The sequence below is a fragment of the Hibiscus syriacus genome, unplaced genomic scaffold (assembly GCF_006381635.1).
Source record: "Hibiscus syriacus cultivar Baekdansim isolate YM2019G1 unplaced genomic scaffold, ASM638163v2 tig00110705_pilon, whole genome shotgun sequence".
Taxonomy (NCBI): domain Eukaryota; kingdom Viridiplantae; phylum Streptophyta; class Magnoliopsida; order Malvales; family Malvaceae; genus Hibiscus; species Hibiscus syriacus.
The window spans coordinates 105,963-127,211 of record NW_024062831.1 but is presented as its reverse complement, the minus strand read 5'-3'; the positions used below and the strand labels follow the sequence as shown (position 1 = coordinate 127,211).

Sequence of the window (21,249 nt, the reverse complement as noted above, 5' to 3'; positions counted from 1 at the left end):
CTTATGGTTATGGCCACCTTACAATGAATTGAGAAGGAAATGGGCTCCCACCATGCCCATATACATGGACATAAATTAATTATTATTGTTACTTTTAATATACACAAAATAAGCAATTATTATTTTGTATAACTTAATCTATTGACGTATCATTAAAATTTATATAAATAATAATTTGTATGACACTGTAAAATAAAAATACAAGATGGTATAATAATATTTTTTAGGGTAAACACACAAATGATAACAATATAAAATTTATGTAAGGAGTGGACATAAATAAAATTTCATGATAAAAATCATCAGTAAAATAATAATTGACCAAAACAATCATCTTTTTTAATTTATTGTTTTTTAAATAACTATAAGACTGCATTGATACACAAAATAATCAATTATTATATGACACTATAAAATAAAAATAGAAGACGGTACAATATAAAATTTGTATAACTTAATCTATTGACATATCATTAAAATTTATATAAATAACAATATTTTTAATATTATATTAGTAGTCACAATAATGGATATAAACATATTTTATAGGATAAATACACATATTTTAATAATATAAAACTTATGTATAGAATAAACATAAATAAAATTTCAGGATAAAATCATCAGCAAAATAGATAATTAACTAAAAAAAAATTCAGACTTCCACATACCTACACTAAATATAATGTGGATCCGCCGCTAATTAGTCATACGTCTAAATCTTAAATAATAATTTATAAATTAGAAAGATTATCATAAGATTTAATTTAAATAAGTAATTATTAAAAATGAATATGGAAAATTCCACAAACGTATATAATCACATTCAATGAGAGAGCGATAGTTTTATTTTATTGAATGACTTGAACATAAATCTCTCAAACATGCATGTGATAGTAAAGAATCCAGCCAAGCACCACCAAACGATTTCATCGACTCCTTCAACGTTTCCTCTCTTCACTCTATTTATTTATTTTATATTTTTAAAATCAGGTAAAATAATGTAAAATTAAATTAAATTATACGCATTTAGAAAATAAATAAGTCTAATTACTTTTTGCGTTTAATGTGTACATATATGCAATGAATGAATGTACGATAGTGTATTAATGTTTTTTTTAACAATTCTTATTCAGGGCAAAGAGAAAATTTTGATCACGATGAATATTGGACCAACAATCTAAACAGAAAGAGAAAATGTCAATTAAGAACTTCTAATCACATATTTTAAAGATTGTTGATCGATAGTGTATTATTATATATTTACAAAAAATGAATCAAATATATACATAAAACTCATCCATTCACTTTTAATAAAATGTTATATTTTATGAAAATTCATAACATCACATTAACACAAAATTAGTAAGCAGTTGATAATATACGTACGATAACAAATAATAAACTACAAGAATATTATATATACATTTAATGAAGCCATTTACAAGTAAAGGTGGTGACCATAAAATTTAACGGAATCTTTGATATCTCTTTTATAAAAATAATGTTTTTTATTAGTCTGGAGTAATTACAAGTCATTATATGTTTGAAAGACTTTCAACTATTTGATAATGTACGTTTAAAAATTATGTAGACATTGTGCTCGAACTCGTAATCTCTAAGGATAACAATTATTCCTTAACAAATGAGGTTGTTTGTTTCATGTAAAAGATATTTTTTTTTGATATTAAAATGCATTTAAATGTATAATATTTTTTTTATTTAAGAGTACAAGAAGTTCTTCATACAAATATTTTTTAATAATATTTATTACGAAAATGTTATTATAGGCTTACATTAAAAATATTTAAATAATTTTTTATCCAAACATAAATACATACACATGTTTTGGCGTTGGAGATATGCAAGCTCCAATTCTACAAGTTTTTAAATTTGATAGCATGTACTGTCCATAGCAAACAACGTATAGGCCACGCTCATATTTTTTATACGTAGGTTTAGAAATTTAATTTAATTTTACATATTTTATAATAAGTTAAGTTGAAAATACTTGAATTTCAATGTATAATGCTTTAATCAAATATATATTTTTAATATTAAAATATCATTATTAATGTTGATACGTAAAAATTTTTACTATTAATTAAATTTTAATGTTATAACTTTGTAATCTAACTAGAATAAATGAAATAAAGAAAATTTCAGGGGCTAAAGTATAATTTCTCACATTAAAATAAAATAATTATTATCGGCACATACTTAATATAGTTGAATTTCTTGAATAAAACAATTAAATACAATTTAGATATATCTAGATATGCTTTAATTATAAGAAAATATAATTATAAAATATAACAATATATTTTTACTTTTAATTCTCAATTGAATAATAATTAAATTCCACAGAATAAATTTTAAGAACTAACTTTCTAGTCTAATTCAATCAGATTTTTTTTTTTACTTTTTATTCTTATTTTCCAATTTTTAATAGTTCGTAGTGTGTGTGGGTGGGATTAAAAGGACATAAATTTAAAATAAAATACAAGTCAAGTCATCGTTTGGACTCACGACTACTGTCCATTGATAATTTGCCAGCTTTTCATTTCATTTTCAACTCTCTTTCCGCCAATCACTTTATATGCCTCTGGTGCTGTTAAATATGAAACCTTTGGAAATTTAAAATACAAAAGCTTTTAATTCACTTCAGTCTTTTAGTATACCAGATACCACCACGCGTTTTCTACTCACTCATCTGCGTTATTATCTTCCAACTCAGTGTTTGAATTAAGTTTCCATATCAAAACAACAAGGAAAAAGGATGATTGTGAACAACAACTGTAAGTTTGTAAGATTAAAACAAGAGTTTGGAGTTGTTATCTTCCTGTTTTTCCTATGTCAGACTTTGGGTTGCTGGTCGTTGAGTGAAGGTAACTTTTCTTCTTCTCTTTTTTCTTTGGAAGTTCTGGGTTTGTTTGTTTATCGAGAAAAACTGTGGAAAAAAGATGTTTCGTTAATGCATGCAGGGTTGACTTTGTTGGGACTGAAAGAGAAAGTGGTGAATGATCCATTTGGTGCTTTGTGGGATTGGAAGAAAGGAGATGGAGAAGTTGACCATGTTCCTGGTTTGGTGTTCAATGCTCTGATGATGGCAAAGTTGTTTTTGTAAGTTTTTATTTTCTTTGGTGTTTGGTTACCAAGAAAAGAAAAAAAAAATTTTGATGGATGGGGTTAAATTGCAGGAACTTGAAAGATCTTATCTTGAAGGAACAATAGCACCCGAGCTTGGAAATCTAGCGCACATTAAGTCTATGTAAGTGCATATTACTTCATTTTTACTCATGTTCGACATGTGTTCGACGTATGGACACGGGATATCTATGAATACACAAAAAAAAACTAAAGAAAAAATTAGGTGCATGCTTTTACTTTCTTCAATTCACCAGATAGATTTATTTTCCCCAGTAATTTAAGGAACAACAGTTTTACTGGGAAAATCCCAGAAGAAATTGGAGAACTGAAGGAATTAGAGGTGTTGGACTTGGGATATAATAACTTTAGTGGACTAATTCCACCTCAACTTGGTTCCAATTTGTCACTAACAGTTCTGTAAGTCGGGGATTTTCGAGCAATTCAATGAGATTTTCTAAGCCAAACCAGTTTTAATGACTTAATTTTATGCATATTGTGCAGCTTAGTAGACAATAATGAGCTTCTATATCAACCATCTGAGGCTACTAAATCCACTTGCAACCAAAGGTATGCCGGCGATATATTGAGAGTAACTCGTTTACTTGTGTTGTGTTCGTATTATAGTATGTGTCTCTATTGCTTAAACCTTGTGATTTCTCTGATAGGAAGCTGGGGCCAATCTAATATGTTGCACAAAGGAAACTGGTGCAGAAAATGCCTGCAATGCCACCAAAGGCATCCCATCTTTTAGTCAATGGATATTCTACTGCACGTCGAGGTCAAAATTCTCATCCATCTTCTAAGTCTTCAGCAAATCGTACATCGGCAAATGATGCTCCCTCAACTTCTAAGCATTCTGCAAACCGTACATTGGCAAGAGATCCTCTGAGGAAACATCGGTCCTCTACTCTGGATCGGTCTCCTTCGGAAAAGAAAGTATCACTAATGCTTCTGCTCCATCACATTCAAGTTCACACCATCAACTGCAATACTGGCTGGAGCCATAGGGGGGTACCATATGTCTTCTGATATTAATAGCCATTGCCTATCTCTTTAAAACATCCAAAGTATCTCATGTGAAACCTTGGAAAAACAGGGTTAAGTGGAAAGCTCAGAAAGCATTTGTGACTGGTAATTCTTCTCCTTAGTCGCAAAACTATACGGACTTGAAAATGTGAAAGTATTAGCATTTGTGATTCTAAATTGATCACGAACTTGAAAATGTGAAAGTATTAGTATTGTATCAACCAGGTCCAAACAAACATTTAATGCCTAATTTGATGTCTAGACTTATGGAAAGACCTAACTGATACTCTATTGATTCAATAGATTGAGGATGTTTGGTGCAATTAACTCCTTTTTAAATCTTTCTTTATCTAATGCATTAGTAGCTCATCAAAGTTAGCGACGATATTTGTTATGTATGATCAAATTACTTGCATTTTCAGGTGTACCGAAACTGAAGAGATCAGAGCTGGAAGCAGCCTGTGAAGATTTCAGCAATGTAATCAGTTCTTCAACAATTGGCACAGTCTATAAAGGGACACTGTCCAATGGGGTTGAAATAGCAGTGGCCTCGTTCCCAGCGAAATCTGCCAAAGATTGGTCAAAGAACTTAGAAACACAGTTCAGAAACAAGGTATTGTACTGGTAAATTCCACGTAGATACACTCCATTGATGTGTTCTTATGGTTTGATTTAACTATTTCTTGGTTAATGTTCTCAGATTGACACATTGTCGGAAGTGAACCACAAAAATTTTGTCAACCTTCTCGGATATTGCGAAGAAACCGAGCCTTTCACTAGGATGATGCTCTTTGAATACGCCCCTAATGGCACTCTCTTTGAGCATATACACAGTAAGTACCAAATGGTTGCAGGGATTTGCCATTTACCTTCTCCTTTGGTGTTTTAAACATTGTAGCTTTTTTTTTTCAATCGATATTGCAGTTCAAGAATCTGAGCACTTGGACTGGATGATGAGGCTGAGAATCATAATGGGGATGGCTTACTGCCTCGAGCACATGCACCAGCTGAACCCACCAATACCGCAAAAAAACCTCTCGTCCTCAGCTGTTGTTCTAACAGAAGACTATGCAGCCAAAATCTCAGACCCATGTTTCACCAACCTGTCTGATACCCCACCTGCAACACTAGGAAGCAATGTCTACGCATTTGGTGTGTTATTATTCGAAATGGTCACAGGTAGGATGCCTTACATGGTGGACAATGGCTCACTCGATGACTGGGCGTCACACTATTTGAGAAACAAGCAAGCCCTTGTGGAGATGATCGATCCTACCCTAAATCTTTTGACAAGAAGCAAGTTGAGGACATTGGTGAGGTCATAAAAGCTTGTGTCACCCTGAACCTGGACAAAGACCTATATGAGAGAAGTTAGTACTAGGTTGAGAGAGATTACTGAAATTACTCCTGATGGTTCTACACCAAAACTTTCTCCTCTTTGGTGGGCTGAGCTTGAGATTATGTCTGCTGAAGCAAGCTAAGGGGGATGAAATTTTAAACGTTTTATCCATCTTATGTAGGTCGGTAATGGTTGTACTTTATTGGTGTACCTCCGGTGTCTCTTTTTATCCGTTTAACGCTCATCAAGGATTTAACTAGTAATGGCTGTATTTATTAATAGTCTAATGGAAATTCTGCTGTAGTGATATATATAGAGATAACCAGGAGAAATCTGCGGAATCTTTTCATTCTGATTGTTCATTGTCACATTCATTCTAGCAATGTTGAGTTAATTGTTAACCCTAGAGTTTAAAGGGATGGTTGTTATCCTTTGAGGTCCCGGATTCGAGTACGATGTATGTAAGGGTGTTTGAGTGTTTATTGTCAAATGATTTATAGCATTTTAAATAAAAATTACCTTATAATCATCTCAAACTAATAAAAAATTTGAGGATTATGTGTTTCAAATGTGAATCAACTTTATAAAATGACATCATTTAAATTTTCAGTTTTTAGATTATTCATCTTTATAAATTTTATAAATTTAAACTCAATTCAAACTCAAAATTCAAATAAAAAATTTAAATTAACTCAATAAATCGACTCAAATAATCAAAATGAAACTAATAAAAATTTTCAAATCAAATCATATTTTGGTTTTCATACCCTAAATAAGTTTGAAGGAATGATCAAAAGCCAAAAGATCTTACAAAGCAATTCTCCATACACAATTCTTTTTTATTATTCCAAGTTCATTGTTAATTCAAAAGTGGCCTTCACGTAAATGAATACAGAAACGCATGTTGAGTATGGTTGGAACATAGTAGCCTCCACGTCTATCGATGTTTCAAAACATTCCCCAAACTATATATAATACCATCCCATTATGTCAATCTCCATCCCACAATTCTTACATTACAACCTTGTTTTCCCAAACTTTCCCTTCAAAAATGGCTACCACTCACCTAGCACTTTTGATCTCATCATTCTTGCTTCTCCCGTTAGCCTTAGCCGCATACGGAACCGTCCCGCAAGAGAAGAAAACCGAGGTAGTCATCGAAGGGATGGTCTATTGCCAAAGCTGCGACACCTATGGATCATGGTCGTTGTCGAAAGCCGAACCCATCGCATCAGCTAAACTTAGCGTCGTCTGCAAGAACCAAAGGGGCCAAGTCAGCTTCTACAAGGCATTTGAAACGGACGCTAAGGGTTACTTCTTCGCCGAGCTCGAAGGGTTCAAAATGAGTCACTCTCTCTTGGACCACCCTCTCCAATCTTGCGTTGTCAAGCTCGTTGGATCGCCTCTCGAGAGCTGCAACGTGATGTCGAATGTCAACTACGGACTCAACGGCTCGCCACTGCGGTACGAGAGCAAGAGGCTGTATAGGAAGGATTATGATGTTGTGATCTATTCTGCGGGGCCATTGGCTTTCCGTCCGGCTCATTGCCCTGCACCAACACACTATTGATTTGTCTTTCGACCCTAAATGAATTAAGTTTTCATTTTCGTTTCGATTCATCCATGTTTTGTTTTGTTTATCGAATAAATTGTACTCTTCCTTGCTTTTGCTGATATCTTGAATAGCTTCTGTGAAACTAACTTAATGACTCAACATAAAATAAATATAATAGTTAACTTTCCTTCATCTAATGATTTTAAATATATATAAAATTTAAAAAATTATATTGTAGAAGTAGAGGTTAACTGTATATATATTAACGTTTGGGTTTGGGTTTAGCCTAATTTCTCATCTATCGCCCACTCTGAATCTAACCAAATGGGAAATGCCTTTAAAGGCCCATGCTGATGGGTATGTTAAGGGCATTTATTTAAATAAGCCTCAAACCGGCTGATATATTAGCTTATGCCATGTTAAAGGTTGGACCTGATTAGTATTCAATCCAGTTAAATTTTTGAGTTATATGAGTTTATAAGTCTTATTTGATAACTCAAATTTTATTTAAAATATTTTTTATTCAAATTGTTGGAATTTTTATTTTAAAGTATTTGTAAATATTTATAATATTATGGTATTAATTGATTCAAATTTAAATTAGTATCTATAATCATGTACGATTTACATATATATTTTTTCATATGTGATATACATATATCATACAAAATTAAGGGACTCGATTTAAACTTAAAAATCAATCCACTAATTTCTAATTTTTTTTTATTTAAATAACATATTTATCATTGGAACTTAAATTTTCTCAATAACTTTAAGAGTATAATGTGTCTTGTTATTGTACCAAATATCTATTAAATATCAATCATCAATTGGTTTAATGAGATGATACATTACAAATCCTAATATTGTGAAAGAAGAAAATTGAATTAAGAAAATTATCCTATAACGATCTCAAAAAGATATAATTTTAATTAATCAACTAATGAATCGGATACCGATAAAAATAATAATTATAGTAAAATGTAAAATTTTCAAAGAAAGATTGAGGTAGGGAAGGTGGAGAGTTATGAAGTATTTGTGTTGAAATGGGGACAAAAAGGCAGATCCGTGAATCTCGACAGTATTTCTCACTAAGTCCACCAATTTTTGAACTTGGACATTGAAGCCCTTAATCACACGCACGCAGCTGTCAAAAACAGGCCGCAGCGAGACCTCCTCTTCTTGTAAGAAAAAGTATGTTTTCATTGGATCACGAGCAACACCCAAGCTGGTGCTTCAATCGATGAACATCAAAGGCCTTAGCATAGCTCATGTGAAGAGTCATCTACAGGTTTTGTTTGTGATCTACTGGGTTAAATACATCAAGGCGGCGTTAAACCAAGACATAGATTTGAACCTGTCCCTGAAAGTAACAACGACGGCAACAGACAACAATGGTGAACTTGAAAAGCACTTTGTCGCGCATTGGCTTCATCTTCTACATCGTTTTTAAAGCTTAGTGCTGGTGATGGTAAGAAACAGGCGAGGACGACGATGGCAAGCACTCTAGATCTCACTTCATGAATGAGGGAATTCTGTGTGAGATGTTGAGTGTCCAAATGCCATCGTATAAAATCAAATGTGAATCATTGTCAAAATACCAGAACGTACAGTGAGTTAAATTATCAATCAAATCAAGCCCCGCTTTGTTTAATCTTTCCTCTTTTATTGTTTGTTTGTGCATGGATTACGAGAGAAAAATAAATAAATTGTAGCATTAATAGGTATACTCGTTGGAGAGCTTAGCTTATGTCTTCGAAACTAGGTTGCCAATGGTAGGAAACGACAGCAGTTTCATGGTCTCCTGTATTAATATAATCAAGAAAAAACATTATAATCTCAGGTGTCGGAGGGAATCAAGGGGAGTTCTCCGCTGAATTTTCGTAGATTATAATATATATAATTGCATCATAAGTTCTCGAGTTTTACTTCATGTTATAATTAATTTTAAAATATTTTAATTGAATTTTAAATTATTAATATTATATCAATAATATTTTTTATTTTAAATATTAACTTGATATTAAATGTCAACTGAAACATAACATGAATTGTAAACAAGCGTGTACTTATTTCATAAATAATTTGAATTTAAATTGTTAAAAAAAAGAAAAAAATAATAATCTCCTAAATTTTATTGATATTTTTTGTTTTCTAATACAATATAGTTATATTTTTCCTGTTTTAAATACATACATATTTTTATATGTTTTATGTAAAATTTAATTTGATATTTAATAATATTTATAGTTAAAAACATAAAAAATTTGGTTAGAATGTTTAAATTTTAAAGATTCATTTATAAATTTATTCGATAATTTGAGAATATATTTTATAACTGAGGCGGAAGATCCAAGAGCTAAAGAAAGTAAACCCAAAGCCTAGAAATTTTCATTATTGAGCCCAAGCAAAATATATTTTCAGTATGCACCGCCACCGGCCACACCAAACCAATCCAAAATCACAGGGACCAATGGAAGCCTGAATTTGGAGGGACAGGAGATGAGGTTATAATGACCTTCAAGACACGTGGGATTATGTTTGACGGTTAAGCTCCCCCTTCACTTTCTGTTTCTCTCCGCATGATCCTCGGTATATGCTTCCGGTACCTCTTCTTATACTCCTTTCTTTTCTTCTCTTTCTTTCCATTGTAATTAATGGCGACCACTACAACCTCACTTTCTTCTTCTTCTTCTTCTTCACTTCTCCTTCTTAACAACAGTCACAAAACAAACCATTTTATCTTCTCTTTAAACTCCAAAAAACCATCTCTTTTTCACCCTCTTTCCTTCTCTCTATCTCTCTCCTCTTCTCCACCATCTATCACACCCCGCGTATCCACAGCGCCTCTAGAGTACGTCCCACCGGCTCCCGACTCCAACGATTTCCACCAAGAAATCTCCCGCCTCAAAACTCTCCGTTTAAAGCTCTCGAATTCCAAAACACTCAAGCAGAAACTCAAAGTCCTCGACTCCGATGACAAAGTCAGGAACTTTCTGAAAACCCAGGGTTGTAAAAGGTTTTTGAGATCACTCTGTTTGAGTTTAAACGACTTGTTCCTCGTTAAATGCTTGGTTGCAGCCGGCCAAGGCCATGTGCTTGACATGGGTTTCGGTTTCCAAGAGAATTCAGTGAAAAGTCCAGTGAAGACTGCGCTCTATTCCTTGGTTCAAATGATCGAGAAATGGGACTCGAGCAATGGTCGAAACGGAAACGATTGTGTTTTGGTTCATGATGAAACTGAAGACTTCAAAACCTGTTGAAGGTTTTAGGACAAGTCGAGGAGTTCTATGATTGCGTTGGTGGAATTATAGGGTAAGTTTTGTAATTGATCTCATAGCTTGTTCCATGCCATACAATTTCAAGTATAATACCTTGTTACAGATATCAGATAACCGTGCATGAGCTCCTTGCCCAAATTCACTTCAAATTCAGACGACAGCACATGAATCAATGGAATGTCAGTGCTTGGAGATTCATCCACCTGCTGGATGTGACCTTTCTTCAAACACTGAATATGCATCCCAAGCAGCTTATGGGGGATTGAGGTTAGTGCCAATGGAGTGTGTCTTTGTTTATGTACAAGTTTGCTTGAATAATAAGATTTTATCTGTTTTAGGGTTTGCCAGACTTGGGTGAAATGTATCCTTTGGGAGGTTCAGCAGATAGGCTTGGGTTTGTTGATTCCGAAACCGGTGAATGTCTTCCAGCTGCAATGCTTCCGTATTGTGGGAGGACATTGTTGGAAGGTCTTATAAGGGATCTTCAGGTATGTTATATTGATGGCTTTGATTGTCTTTTCTGGCTCAATGTTTGTTGTTTACGTTTTGTTCCATAATTGCAAGGCTAGAGAGTTCTTGTATTTCAAGCTCTATGGTAAACAATGCATCACTCCCGTTGCGATCATGACAAGTTCCGCTAGAACAACCACAAGCATATTACTTCTCTTTGCGAAAGACTTGGATGGTTTGGAAGAGGTCGGGAGAGTTTCTGTCTCTTTGAACAGGTTTGGAGTTCAAAATTATGAGGATTATTGCTTTTGTCTCTTTTATTCCATTGATTAATATCAGCACTCATTCGTAATTCGACATCTAAATCTGTCAGCCTCTAGTTCCCGCTGTAAATGCAGAAGATGGACAATGGATGGTCAGAAAACCATTTGTGCCCGTATGCAAACCCGGTGGTCACGGTGTTATATGGAAACTTGCTTATGACAAAGGCATCTTTAAGTGGTTTTATGATCACGGAAGGAAAGGTGCTACTGTTCGGCAAGTCAGGTTAGGCATATTTACTATATAACCGAACCTTATTTGTGGCAGAAACTATATATATCAGTTGCTGAATTTGAGAATTGCATTGGTGCGTGTGCAGTAATGTCGTGGCTGCTACAGATGTGACCCTTTTGGCATTGGCGGGGATCGGTTTACATCATGGAAAGGTATGCTCAAAGTAGAAATATCGATAAACTAAGGTTTGCTGCTAATCTTTATTATACCGACTCCGGGTGTAACAGAGACTGGGGTTTGCATCCTGCAAAAGGAGCACTGGGGCTACAGAAGGGATCAATGTTCTAATCGAGAAGAAGAATCTGGACGGGGAGTGGGCATATGGTCTTTCGTGCATTGAATACACCGAGTTCGATAAGTTTGGAATCACAAGTGGACGTCCTTCACCGAATAGGTACTCTACTATGTTTGCTATAATCTGGTTTGTGGTTATCACTTATTTTCCAAACACTCTTACCTCGAGCAACAAAGTCAGGAATCTCTTGTTTTTTTGGGTCAAGTTTGCAGGCAGAGTTCCCTGCTAATACCAACATTCTTTTTGTGGATTTACCTTCAGCCGAGTTAGTTGGATCAGCAAGAAGTGAACGAAGTTTACCTGGCATAGTTTTTAATGCAAAGAAGTCTATTGTATATACGGACTATTTCGGAAACAGGCACAGGTACTTGGCTTGTATCTTTTCACTCGGATAGCTAGTTCTAGTGCTATGTATTGATAGTGTTCCTCTTCAACATATTCAAAATTATTAACCAAATAGGGCAAACCTTATAAACAAATGAATAACCAACGAGGACTCGAAGACAAAACCATGTAACACCACTAGGATTCCTTTATTGCAGTGTTCCTGGTGGCAGGTTGGAATGCACTATGCAAAACATTGCCGATAATTTTCTTAATACATATCCATCTAGATGTTATAAGGATTGAAGGTACAATATTTGCTGAGTTCAACCGTGATTTCTCATGTCAATCATGCGATATCATTTCGTTGACATCACGGCTACGTGTGTGTGTCTACAGATAAACTGGATACCTTTATTGTTTATAACGAACGGAGAAGGGTTACGTCATTGCTAAGAAGAAAAGAAAACCTTCAGACACATCGCTTCACCAGGTGGTTTTCTGAATATTCTTCTTTCACGCCCTCAGTCTATAATGAATGTAATTGTTTCAGATACAAATTGGCCTTCTGTGGTTGGTTTTGTTCGATCTGAGCTCAAACACAATGCTTTTTAAGTGAAATTAATTTTGGTTTCTCCACTAGTCTGATTTCATTTGCAGACTCCAGATGGTTCACTGTTGGATATCATGCGGAATGCCTATGATCTTCTTTCGCAATGTAATATTGATATTCCGGAGGTATTTTCTATATTGCTGGAATCTGTTTAAATTGAATGATTTGGATTGTCGCACTTGGTATATCTATTTTCATTTACTAAATATGTTCATTATGACAGGCATGGAATTGTTAAAATAAGAAGTTTTGACCAATCTTTAACTCTGAATATCCTATTCGGTGTTTTGAGTTTTGTGTTCTTCTTTCATTAATGCAGGTTGAAAGTAATGATAAGTACGTAGAATTTGGGCCGCCATTTCTCATATTCTTCATCCTGCACTCGGACCACTTTGGGAGGTCACCAGGCAGAAAGTAAGTGTATTCCGGCTTTCGTATCTCTGGAAACATTATCATTAACTTACGAAGTTCCAGCAATGAAGCTTTAGTGTTAAGCTGTGAACCTTATGGAATAACATTTGTTTGTTTTCTCAGTTTAGTGGGGGTTCTATCTCTAAGGGCTCGGAGTTACAAATCGAAGTAGCAGAGTTCTTATGGAGAAATGTTCAGGTCCGTAATATGTATATATATGGTTTTATTAATACATTCTATCATTATCTTTTATACTGATAGGTATTTTCTGTTTTCCTCAGCTCGAGGGGAGCATGATTATTGCAGCTGAAAACATCATGGGTTGACCAAGGTTGATGACAAAGGTGAACCAATATTACAACACGGGCACAGGTTCGTATTGCATGCTTTTTTGAATCTTCAAATATAATAGCTATCAATTCTCGGGTTCAAGCGTGACTTCATCTATGCAGGTGTGGAAGATGCAAGTTACATAACGTTAAGGTACAGAATGACGGAATAGACTGGACTTCCCCAGACAATGTTTATTGGAAGCATGATGTTCGTCGTGTCGAGGCACTTAAGGTCATACTACACGGGAATGCAGAGTTCGAGGCTAACAATGTTACCATACAGGTTATATCAGATAAAAGTTAATCTGTTTCTTGGTACCTTTTTTATCAGTTATGTTCATACCCGAGCTGATTTTCGGAGTAAAAAATCTGTTCTTATTTTTTCCCTTCCATGCAGGGAAATCATGTATTTGATGTCCCAGATGGTTACAAATTGAAGATTACTTCCGGAAATCCAGGTTTTTATACCTCTAATATTATAATTCAATGCATCGACTTCTATTCTAGAGTCTGTAGATTTCGGAAACTTTTTTATTCTATTGTTTCCCATCGTATAATCAAACCAGTTTGCTGTTATGCTTATCAAATGATCTCAATTTCGACACAATTTCAGGTTTCTCTGTTCAGTTGGACCCGATACCACAGAATCTGATGGATAGTGGAAGTTGGTTCTGGAAATACAGTATCAACGGCTCTCACATTTTTCTTGAATTGGTCGAGTTATAAAAATCATTGCCTTGCTTTATGTGAATCATGGTTCACGAATGCCGAGCTTTGACCACTTTAGTTCGAATTGGTTGAACATAAGTTTAACCTTTGCTATACGAGGATGTTTCGTTTTAGTAAATATTCTATTCGTCGAGAAAATTATGAATTCCTGGCCTTAGTTCTATGAGCATACATTCTTTCTTCTTATCGTAGTCGCATTACGGAAATGTAAACGAACATTGTAAAAGTTAATGAAAGTTGTATCCATATAATCCAAATTCTTGTTCTGTTTCTTTCTGCTTACATGTTCTTATTGAGATCGTTGTAATTTTGAAAAATCAAGGTGATTTTAATCAAACTATAGCTTTAAGATTCATTTACAGTAAGATGTATTTTTTTTTTCTTTTGCACTCTGTTGTTCATCCGAAATCGACAATTTACACTCCGAGAAGTTCGTGACATGTTATCCAACAGGATTGTGAGATTGTGAGCAGCACCTGTTGAGTAATCGAAGTAGTGCATTAGCCTTTCTTCAAGCTTTCGGAGATCTGTCGGCAGACAATCTTTGGAGCAAAGGAATGCTTCGCGGATTTATCAAAAGCCGTCTCATGACTTCCTCCCGCCATCTTTGCACAACCCCAGCAAAAGCGTTATCGAGTTCTACTTCCCTTTGGCCAATCCGAATCTCAAGAGATCGATGAGAAGAGGCACTGAAGCTCTACTCTATTTTATATCTTCAAGCCCTTGAGGACAATTCAAAGAACAGCCTCGGCAATCACGATAGTCGCTTTGTTAACCCTGTAAAGTGCTAGGTTGGATAATGCCGTTGCAGCATCCCTTTTTCCAGTCATTGTTCCTTCTTTGAGGAGCCCAACGAGGGCCAGAATTGCTCGAGCATGAGCTCCAATGGCTACCTTGAAGTCATCTATCATTGACAGACTAAAAATTGCTGCTGCTGCATTCTCTCTTGCCTCCCATGGTTTTTCCAAATTCCAACACTTCGACAATGTTGTCGATAGCTCCTTCTGCCATTATTAAGGTCTTGTTATTGAAAATGGAAAGATTAAGCAATGCCGTGACAACATTTTCTTGGATTCTCGGATCATTGGAAGTTAGCGTCGTCACGAGAAATAGTATAGCTCCCGCCTCTGCTATTATCCTGCGATTATCCATGCCCGTTTTCGCGAGCAACCGCAGCTCATAAGCTGCCTGCCTTTGGATATCAAGGGAACCCATTGCTAACTTCCCGACCAAGAACTCGGCCGTCATCTTGACAGAATGGATCGCCACTTTCGTGGTGGAAATGTGATCGACAGCTTTCTCAGCTGCTTTTTGCTTGCTATTAATCTCCGACTCTCATGCAATTGATGAGCATTCCGTTAACGGGATATTGTTCTCTTGGCACCATTGATGCACTAAGCTCTTGAGTGCATCGTTGGGTATGAGGGCCATATGAATCAACCTCTGCCCGCTTTTCTGACAAGTATGATGTCCAGTGTTGATCCATTGAGCTATCGAGTTCCGATCATACGTGTGCCCTGAAGCTACGATAACCGGATCTTTCATCAAATCCAGCGAGATCCGAAAACGAAACTCATCAGGAATACTAATTGACATCGATTGAGAAGACGAAGACTGAACGATATTTCTACTTACAGAAACACTAGGCTGTTTGATGTCATCTTTCTCGCTTTCTTCACTAAAATCCATGGATTTTGAATACGAAACGAGTGATACGAAATTGTTTATGTTCGAAACAACAATCAATCCCGCTGTACCGGCCTGCTTTTGTGCTTCAGCCTCGAGCTTCGACATCTCTTCCTCATAATCCAACGAGCTTCTCAGGCCAATGCTGCTAAAAACATGTTTTATCGCTTCAATGTCGATCGAACATCGGTTCTTTGTGTTTTTCATGTTCTTTCCATTGTTGGAAGCCTTTACTTTGAGAAGCTCATCCCTCCGTTGAACCTCCCTCGGATCCACGAACAATTCGATCCGTTTCACTTGCTTATGAAGAAGCACGACTTGCTCTCTGATATCCGCAGTTACATTAAACAAACTCAAAGGCAAAATATCCAATGCCTGACCAATCTCCTTCGCTAAGACAAGAACTGATTCGATGTCGTGTCTGTCTGAATAAGCCCCCAAAGGGAACTACCATCTTTGCAACCTTCGATCAACACTATAACTCGACGAATCACCGAGAAAAGCTCAGCCAGACACAACACCGACGATGGAGAGAGTTGTGTAGCAGTAGTACTGCTTGTTTCCTTAATTCTTCGAACAAAGATGTAAGAACTTTCATTGTGGAAATGTTCCTTCCTTGTACAAATGGAAGCTTTCCGATTGAAGACACTTCATTGGACAAACGAATCAATGATTCCAACAAAGACTGAGATGGCAAAAAACCAGAAGATCCCATCATTTTGATTTTCTCGACTCACTGAGGTGACTCACTTTCTGTAGTTCATCACCATTGTTTCCATTGTCAAAAGGCTTCATTACAAGCTCAGACACAACTTGGGGTTTGACATAAAGGAAATAATTAAAGAATACAACTTGGGGTCTGAAATTTTGACTGTTTATGGTTGTACAATGAAAAGAAAACAACAGGGTGGATGGCAGGAGATGAACTATGACTTCCATGGCTGCTGCCACTTGGAGGGTTTAGCTGCTTTCAAGACATAGTTATATTCCCGCCACTTTCTTTATTCATAAAGTGTGTTATTTAGGTAGCTTTTAGATGGTCAAACTCTTGTACTAGTCCCTGTATCATTCTTAAGTAGTGGATTTAATACTTGTACTCAAATTCTCATATTAGTCCCTGCATTAAGCGTCAGGTGTAGATAAAGTGCCAGCTCTCTAATTTGGTCATTTTAATTCGTATAATTTGATCATATTATTCTTGTATTGCCTATATTGCTTAGGTTAGGTTTGAAATTCCAAATGTGAACAGTAAATGACTAAAATTAACTTTACTAGCCCTTAAATCGATGATTTCAAGTCTTTGACCTGTATTATTATAATTAGATTTATAGAATTATAATAACATAGTTAGTCATTAAATTTGAATATTTTATGATTAGCAGTCGAATAAGAAAAGGACAAATGATAATTATTTTTGGAAATAAGACATTTAAAAAGCAAAAGCCTCCAGTTTTGTTTGTTAATTTGGACCGACTAATTCTAGAATGTCTTAATTGGGTTATTGTATGAGTGAGATCAGACCACACAATTATTTTAAGAGAAAATAACTTCAGTGACCAAAAATTTCAGATAATATACGATTTTGATCAACTTTTTTTTTGATTTACGAAAATGACCAACAAATTCGCAATGCGATCTCTAATTCACATTGCGATCTCCACTATCGCAAATTCGCATTGCATTTCGCGTTGCGATAATTGAAAATCGCGTTGCGATAGTTGAAAATCGCGTTGCGATTTTTCAGTTCGCGTTGCGATAGTCTACAGTTGTCGTTGCGATTTTCCAAATTCGTTGCGAAAATCGCGTTGCGATTTTCCAGTTCGCGTTGCGATAGTTGAAAATCGCGTTGCGATTTTCCATTTCGCGTTGCGATTTTCCAGTTGCGATAGTCTACAGTTATCATTGCGATTTTCCAAATTCGTTGCAAAAATTCGTTGTGATAGTTAAAAAAAAAGATTTTGTTTCTTAAGAATTTTCTCTAAAAAGATAGTATCCGCGCTGACGTGTCGAAGACACGCACGACCACGACCACGACCCGACCCGACCCGAGACGAGATAGACGGCGGCGGCGGCGAGCAAGAGTCCCCCTTGTTCTCTATCACTCAACAAGGAAGTGGGAAAGCCAAGTCTTAAATATCATTCTCAATAGTGTTTCCAATACTATGTGGGATTGAGCATTACCAACACTTGTTTCCAATACAATGTGATTATTCAGGAAACAATTAACAATCATGCACCTTAAAACAACTGAATCAACAACCAATTGCATTAGTATTATACGATTAAATATGTCATAATTAAAAGTCAATCTACAATCAATCGCGATTATTGCAATTTTAAGCAAAACATTCAAAAATAATATCACTATTTAAGGCTCAATCTCACATAGTATTGAGAACAAGTGTTGGTAATGCTCAAATCCCACATAGTATTGGAAACACTATTGGGAATGGTATTTAAGGCTTGGCTTTCCCACTTCCTTGTTGAGCGATAGAGAACAAGGGGACTCTCGCGCGTCGCCGCCGCCGTCCGTCCGTCTCGGGTCGTGGTCGTGGTCGTGGTCGTGGTCAGATAAAAGTATTTAAAAAAAATTATTCATCGAATTTGATAATTATTTTCAATTCAATCCCTAACTTTTATTATTTGTACTCATTTTGATAATATGTTATTCTAATACTGTACCACATGATATATACTCAAAATGTCGCATCATCAAAACGATTAAAAGATCAAGTTTAGAGAGTAATATGAACAAAAGATCAGTGACCAAATTGGGAAAATTATCGAATTTAAGGATTAAAATATGCTTTACCCATTTCATAAATCGAAACTCCGCTTTTGACCATTTCTATTGGTTTGAAATGAAAGGCATTCGGTATGTAATTTGTTGACTTTTATTTAGCCTTACATGGAGAACAATCAGTCATGCCAAAAACCATAATAAATCTTATAATAGGAAAATAAACCGCACTTTAGTATAATGAAGTAATATTTAAAAGGATTTTTTTTTCTTTTAAGAGAAATATAAAGTATATTTATCGAATTGTTGATTTAGCTCTTAATACTGATTACTATGATTTTGAGTTAAAATTTTATCTCTTAAACTTGGTAAATTATGACAATTTTTCTGCATATATACTATATTATAATTATATAGACTATTTAAAAGGAAAAAAATTACGAAAAATTCACAAAATTAATTTTTTTTTGAATTATATGAAACTTAGCTGGAATGGTCTGATAAAATGTTCTGTATTAAGCATGAAGTTTTCAGTTTTTATTAGTAGGCTCGTCTCTTCAGACAATTTGATAATTATTTTATCTTTTACTTTTTTATAAAATATTTTGTTTTAACGTCTCATTTCATGATAAAAAAGACTTAAATGTGTAATTAATAGTCATTTCATTAAAAGTTTTTATTATTGTGATTGCTTAATAAGTTTAAATATATTGTGTATCTTAAACGTATTTGAGTGTCTACTATTGTGTATCGGCCCATTAGGCCGTTTGAAACGCAAGCCTTTTTTTCGTGTCAATCACCGTCCGTTCGATATATGGGCCTACACCCAATCGGACGGCTCTAGCACCCATTTAGCCTTGGTTTTATTCATTTGTTTTTGCTTAGATTTTGAGAAAAAGGACTTGCATTAAACAAAGTGGGCTCATTGAAGCATTATCATATGCCTTAGCCCCTTTAACTTCTTTGGTCTAATTTTATTTTAAGTCCCTGCCATTTTAGATATTAGTCTTATCCCTTAATTTTTAGATTTAAATACTTGTGTGAATTTAAAATTAAACAACTGGATTGATGGTATTTTGAGTGTTTAGGTTTCCATCATGGGGAATAAGGAAGGCCTACCAAGCAATCCAGGGCTCAATGCTTTTCTTGTGAAAGTTCTTTTCTTTCAAATCACACTAAAAGTATTATTATATGAACTACCATTTGATCTCAACCAAACCTCACCGATAGATACTTATAGTGGTGACCCCCATCTACAATATTTCTATCCCCCACTTCCACCTTATGTAAAAACAAAACACATGCATTTTCTTTTCTTTCAAGCTCATGTTTCACTAGATATTTTCACATTTTAGAAACAACATATTCGGATTTTTGGATTATTTTAGTTTAGATTTTAGGAGTCAGATCGAATATATCAAAATTATTTTGATGTGTTTATATTCTATCAAATTATTTATTCGGCTCAAGTCGAGTTTAAGTTTATTAGTAGTGGGTTCATAAGAGAGAACAAAGTTTATGGGCCATGCAGGTTTTGAACATGACGACGCTCTAACCAACTAATAATGTCCAAGTTTTATGCATAGGTTACTATTACTGTACAAATGGCTCCTATATAAAAGGGCGTTGGACAAGAGATAAGATATTGAAGTGATAAGAGTAGCTAAAGGAAGAGTTATGTGGTCTTTGAAGGTGTTTGATATGAAGCCATGAGGAGTCACGAGCCACGCTCCACTTCCTCTTGTGCAGCTTGCAAGCTCTTGAAAAGAAGATGCGGTTCCAACTGTATTTTCGCACCCTACTTTCGATCCGATGAGCCCAAGAAATTCGCCAAAGTCCACAAAGTTTTTGGTGCCACAACGTCAGCAAGATCCTCATCGAAGTTCCCGAAGAGCAACGAGAAGACACGGTGAATTCCTTGGCGTACGAAGCCGAAGTGAGGCTTCGAGACCCTGTCTACGGTTGCATCGGTGCCATAGCTTTGTTGCAGAGGAGGAGGATTGAGCTTCAACACGATTTGGCCCTTGCAAGAGCTCGTCTGGCTCGGTATGCCACAACCTATTCGGCAGGTATCAGTGATACCGAAACCGATCGGTTTAGCATGGCGGGTTTAGGTGAGTTCCCGGTTGCGAGTGGAGGAGTCATGGACAGTTTTAGCCAGAGTTCTTATGAAATGAATCATGATGCACATATGTATGATTTCACCCAAATTCCATATATATAAATGACGCCTTTAATATTGTTTCTCTTTTGTTGATTAATATTATCTATGAAAAATTGGTTATCTAGGCCTCTTAAATCTTTGTTCAAAGACCATGCTCAAGCTTGAATGGTATGAGAAAACATTGACATTATAATGGGAAAAAATGGTTTGGAGGATTCCCTAATTGATCACTATAGTACTCGATTTGGATTAATTGATTAATAAAACAGATAAATATAATAATACCGAATTACAAGTGAATTATAATTTTTACAAACACCTTTGGTAATCCCCAAACTGTAGACCAGTGTTTTGCACTTATTTTCAGATAGTTTCACATGGTGTTGTTCAGCATCACTAATTCTTTGCCGGCATTAATCATGACTAACGTTTTCCCCCAACCCAATTGTACCTTGCCCTTTCTCACCTCTGGTAATTTTCCTAGAAAGTTTTCGACAGAAAGAAAGCCTCGAGAATCTTTTTAGTTTGTAATTCAACACTCTTAGTGATAATAACCCAATAAAAGCTCAATTGTAATACGAGTTGTCGTAGATTAACAA

At 35.3% G+C, this 21,249-nt stretch overlaps 1 protein-coding gene and 4 pseudogenes across 1 annotated transcript; 4 read left to right on the top strand and 1 right to left on the bottom strand.

Annotated features, from left to right (window-relative positions):
• Positions 1–2,587: 2,587 nt before the first annotated feature.
• On the top strand, positions 2,588–5,820 carry LOC120138794 (annotated as a pseudogene).
• A 746-nt stretch (positions 5,821–6,566) lies between these two features.
• LOC120138751 (non-classical arabinogalactan protein 30-like) lies at positions 6,567–7,085 on the top strand. Its single transcript, XM_039154163.1, has one exon. The coding sequence runs from the start codon at positions 6,567–6,569 to the stop codon at positions 7,083–7,085; it is 519 nt and encodes a 172-aa protein (XP_039010094.1).
• Positions 7,086–7,541: 456 nt separating this feature from the next.
• On the top strand, positions 7,542–20,779 carry LOC120138752 (annotated as a pseudogene).
• LOC120138753 lies at positions 9,652–14,307 on the top strand (annotated as a pseudogene).
• On the bottom strand, positions 14,405–16,539 carry LOC120138749 (annotated as a pseudogene).
• Positions 20,780–21,249: the final 470 nt, after the last annotated feature.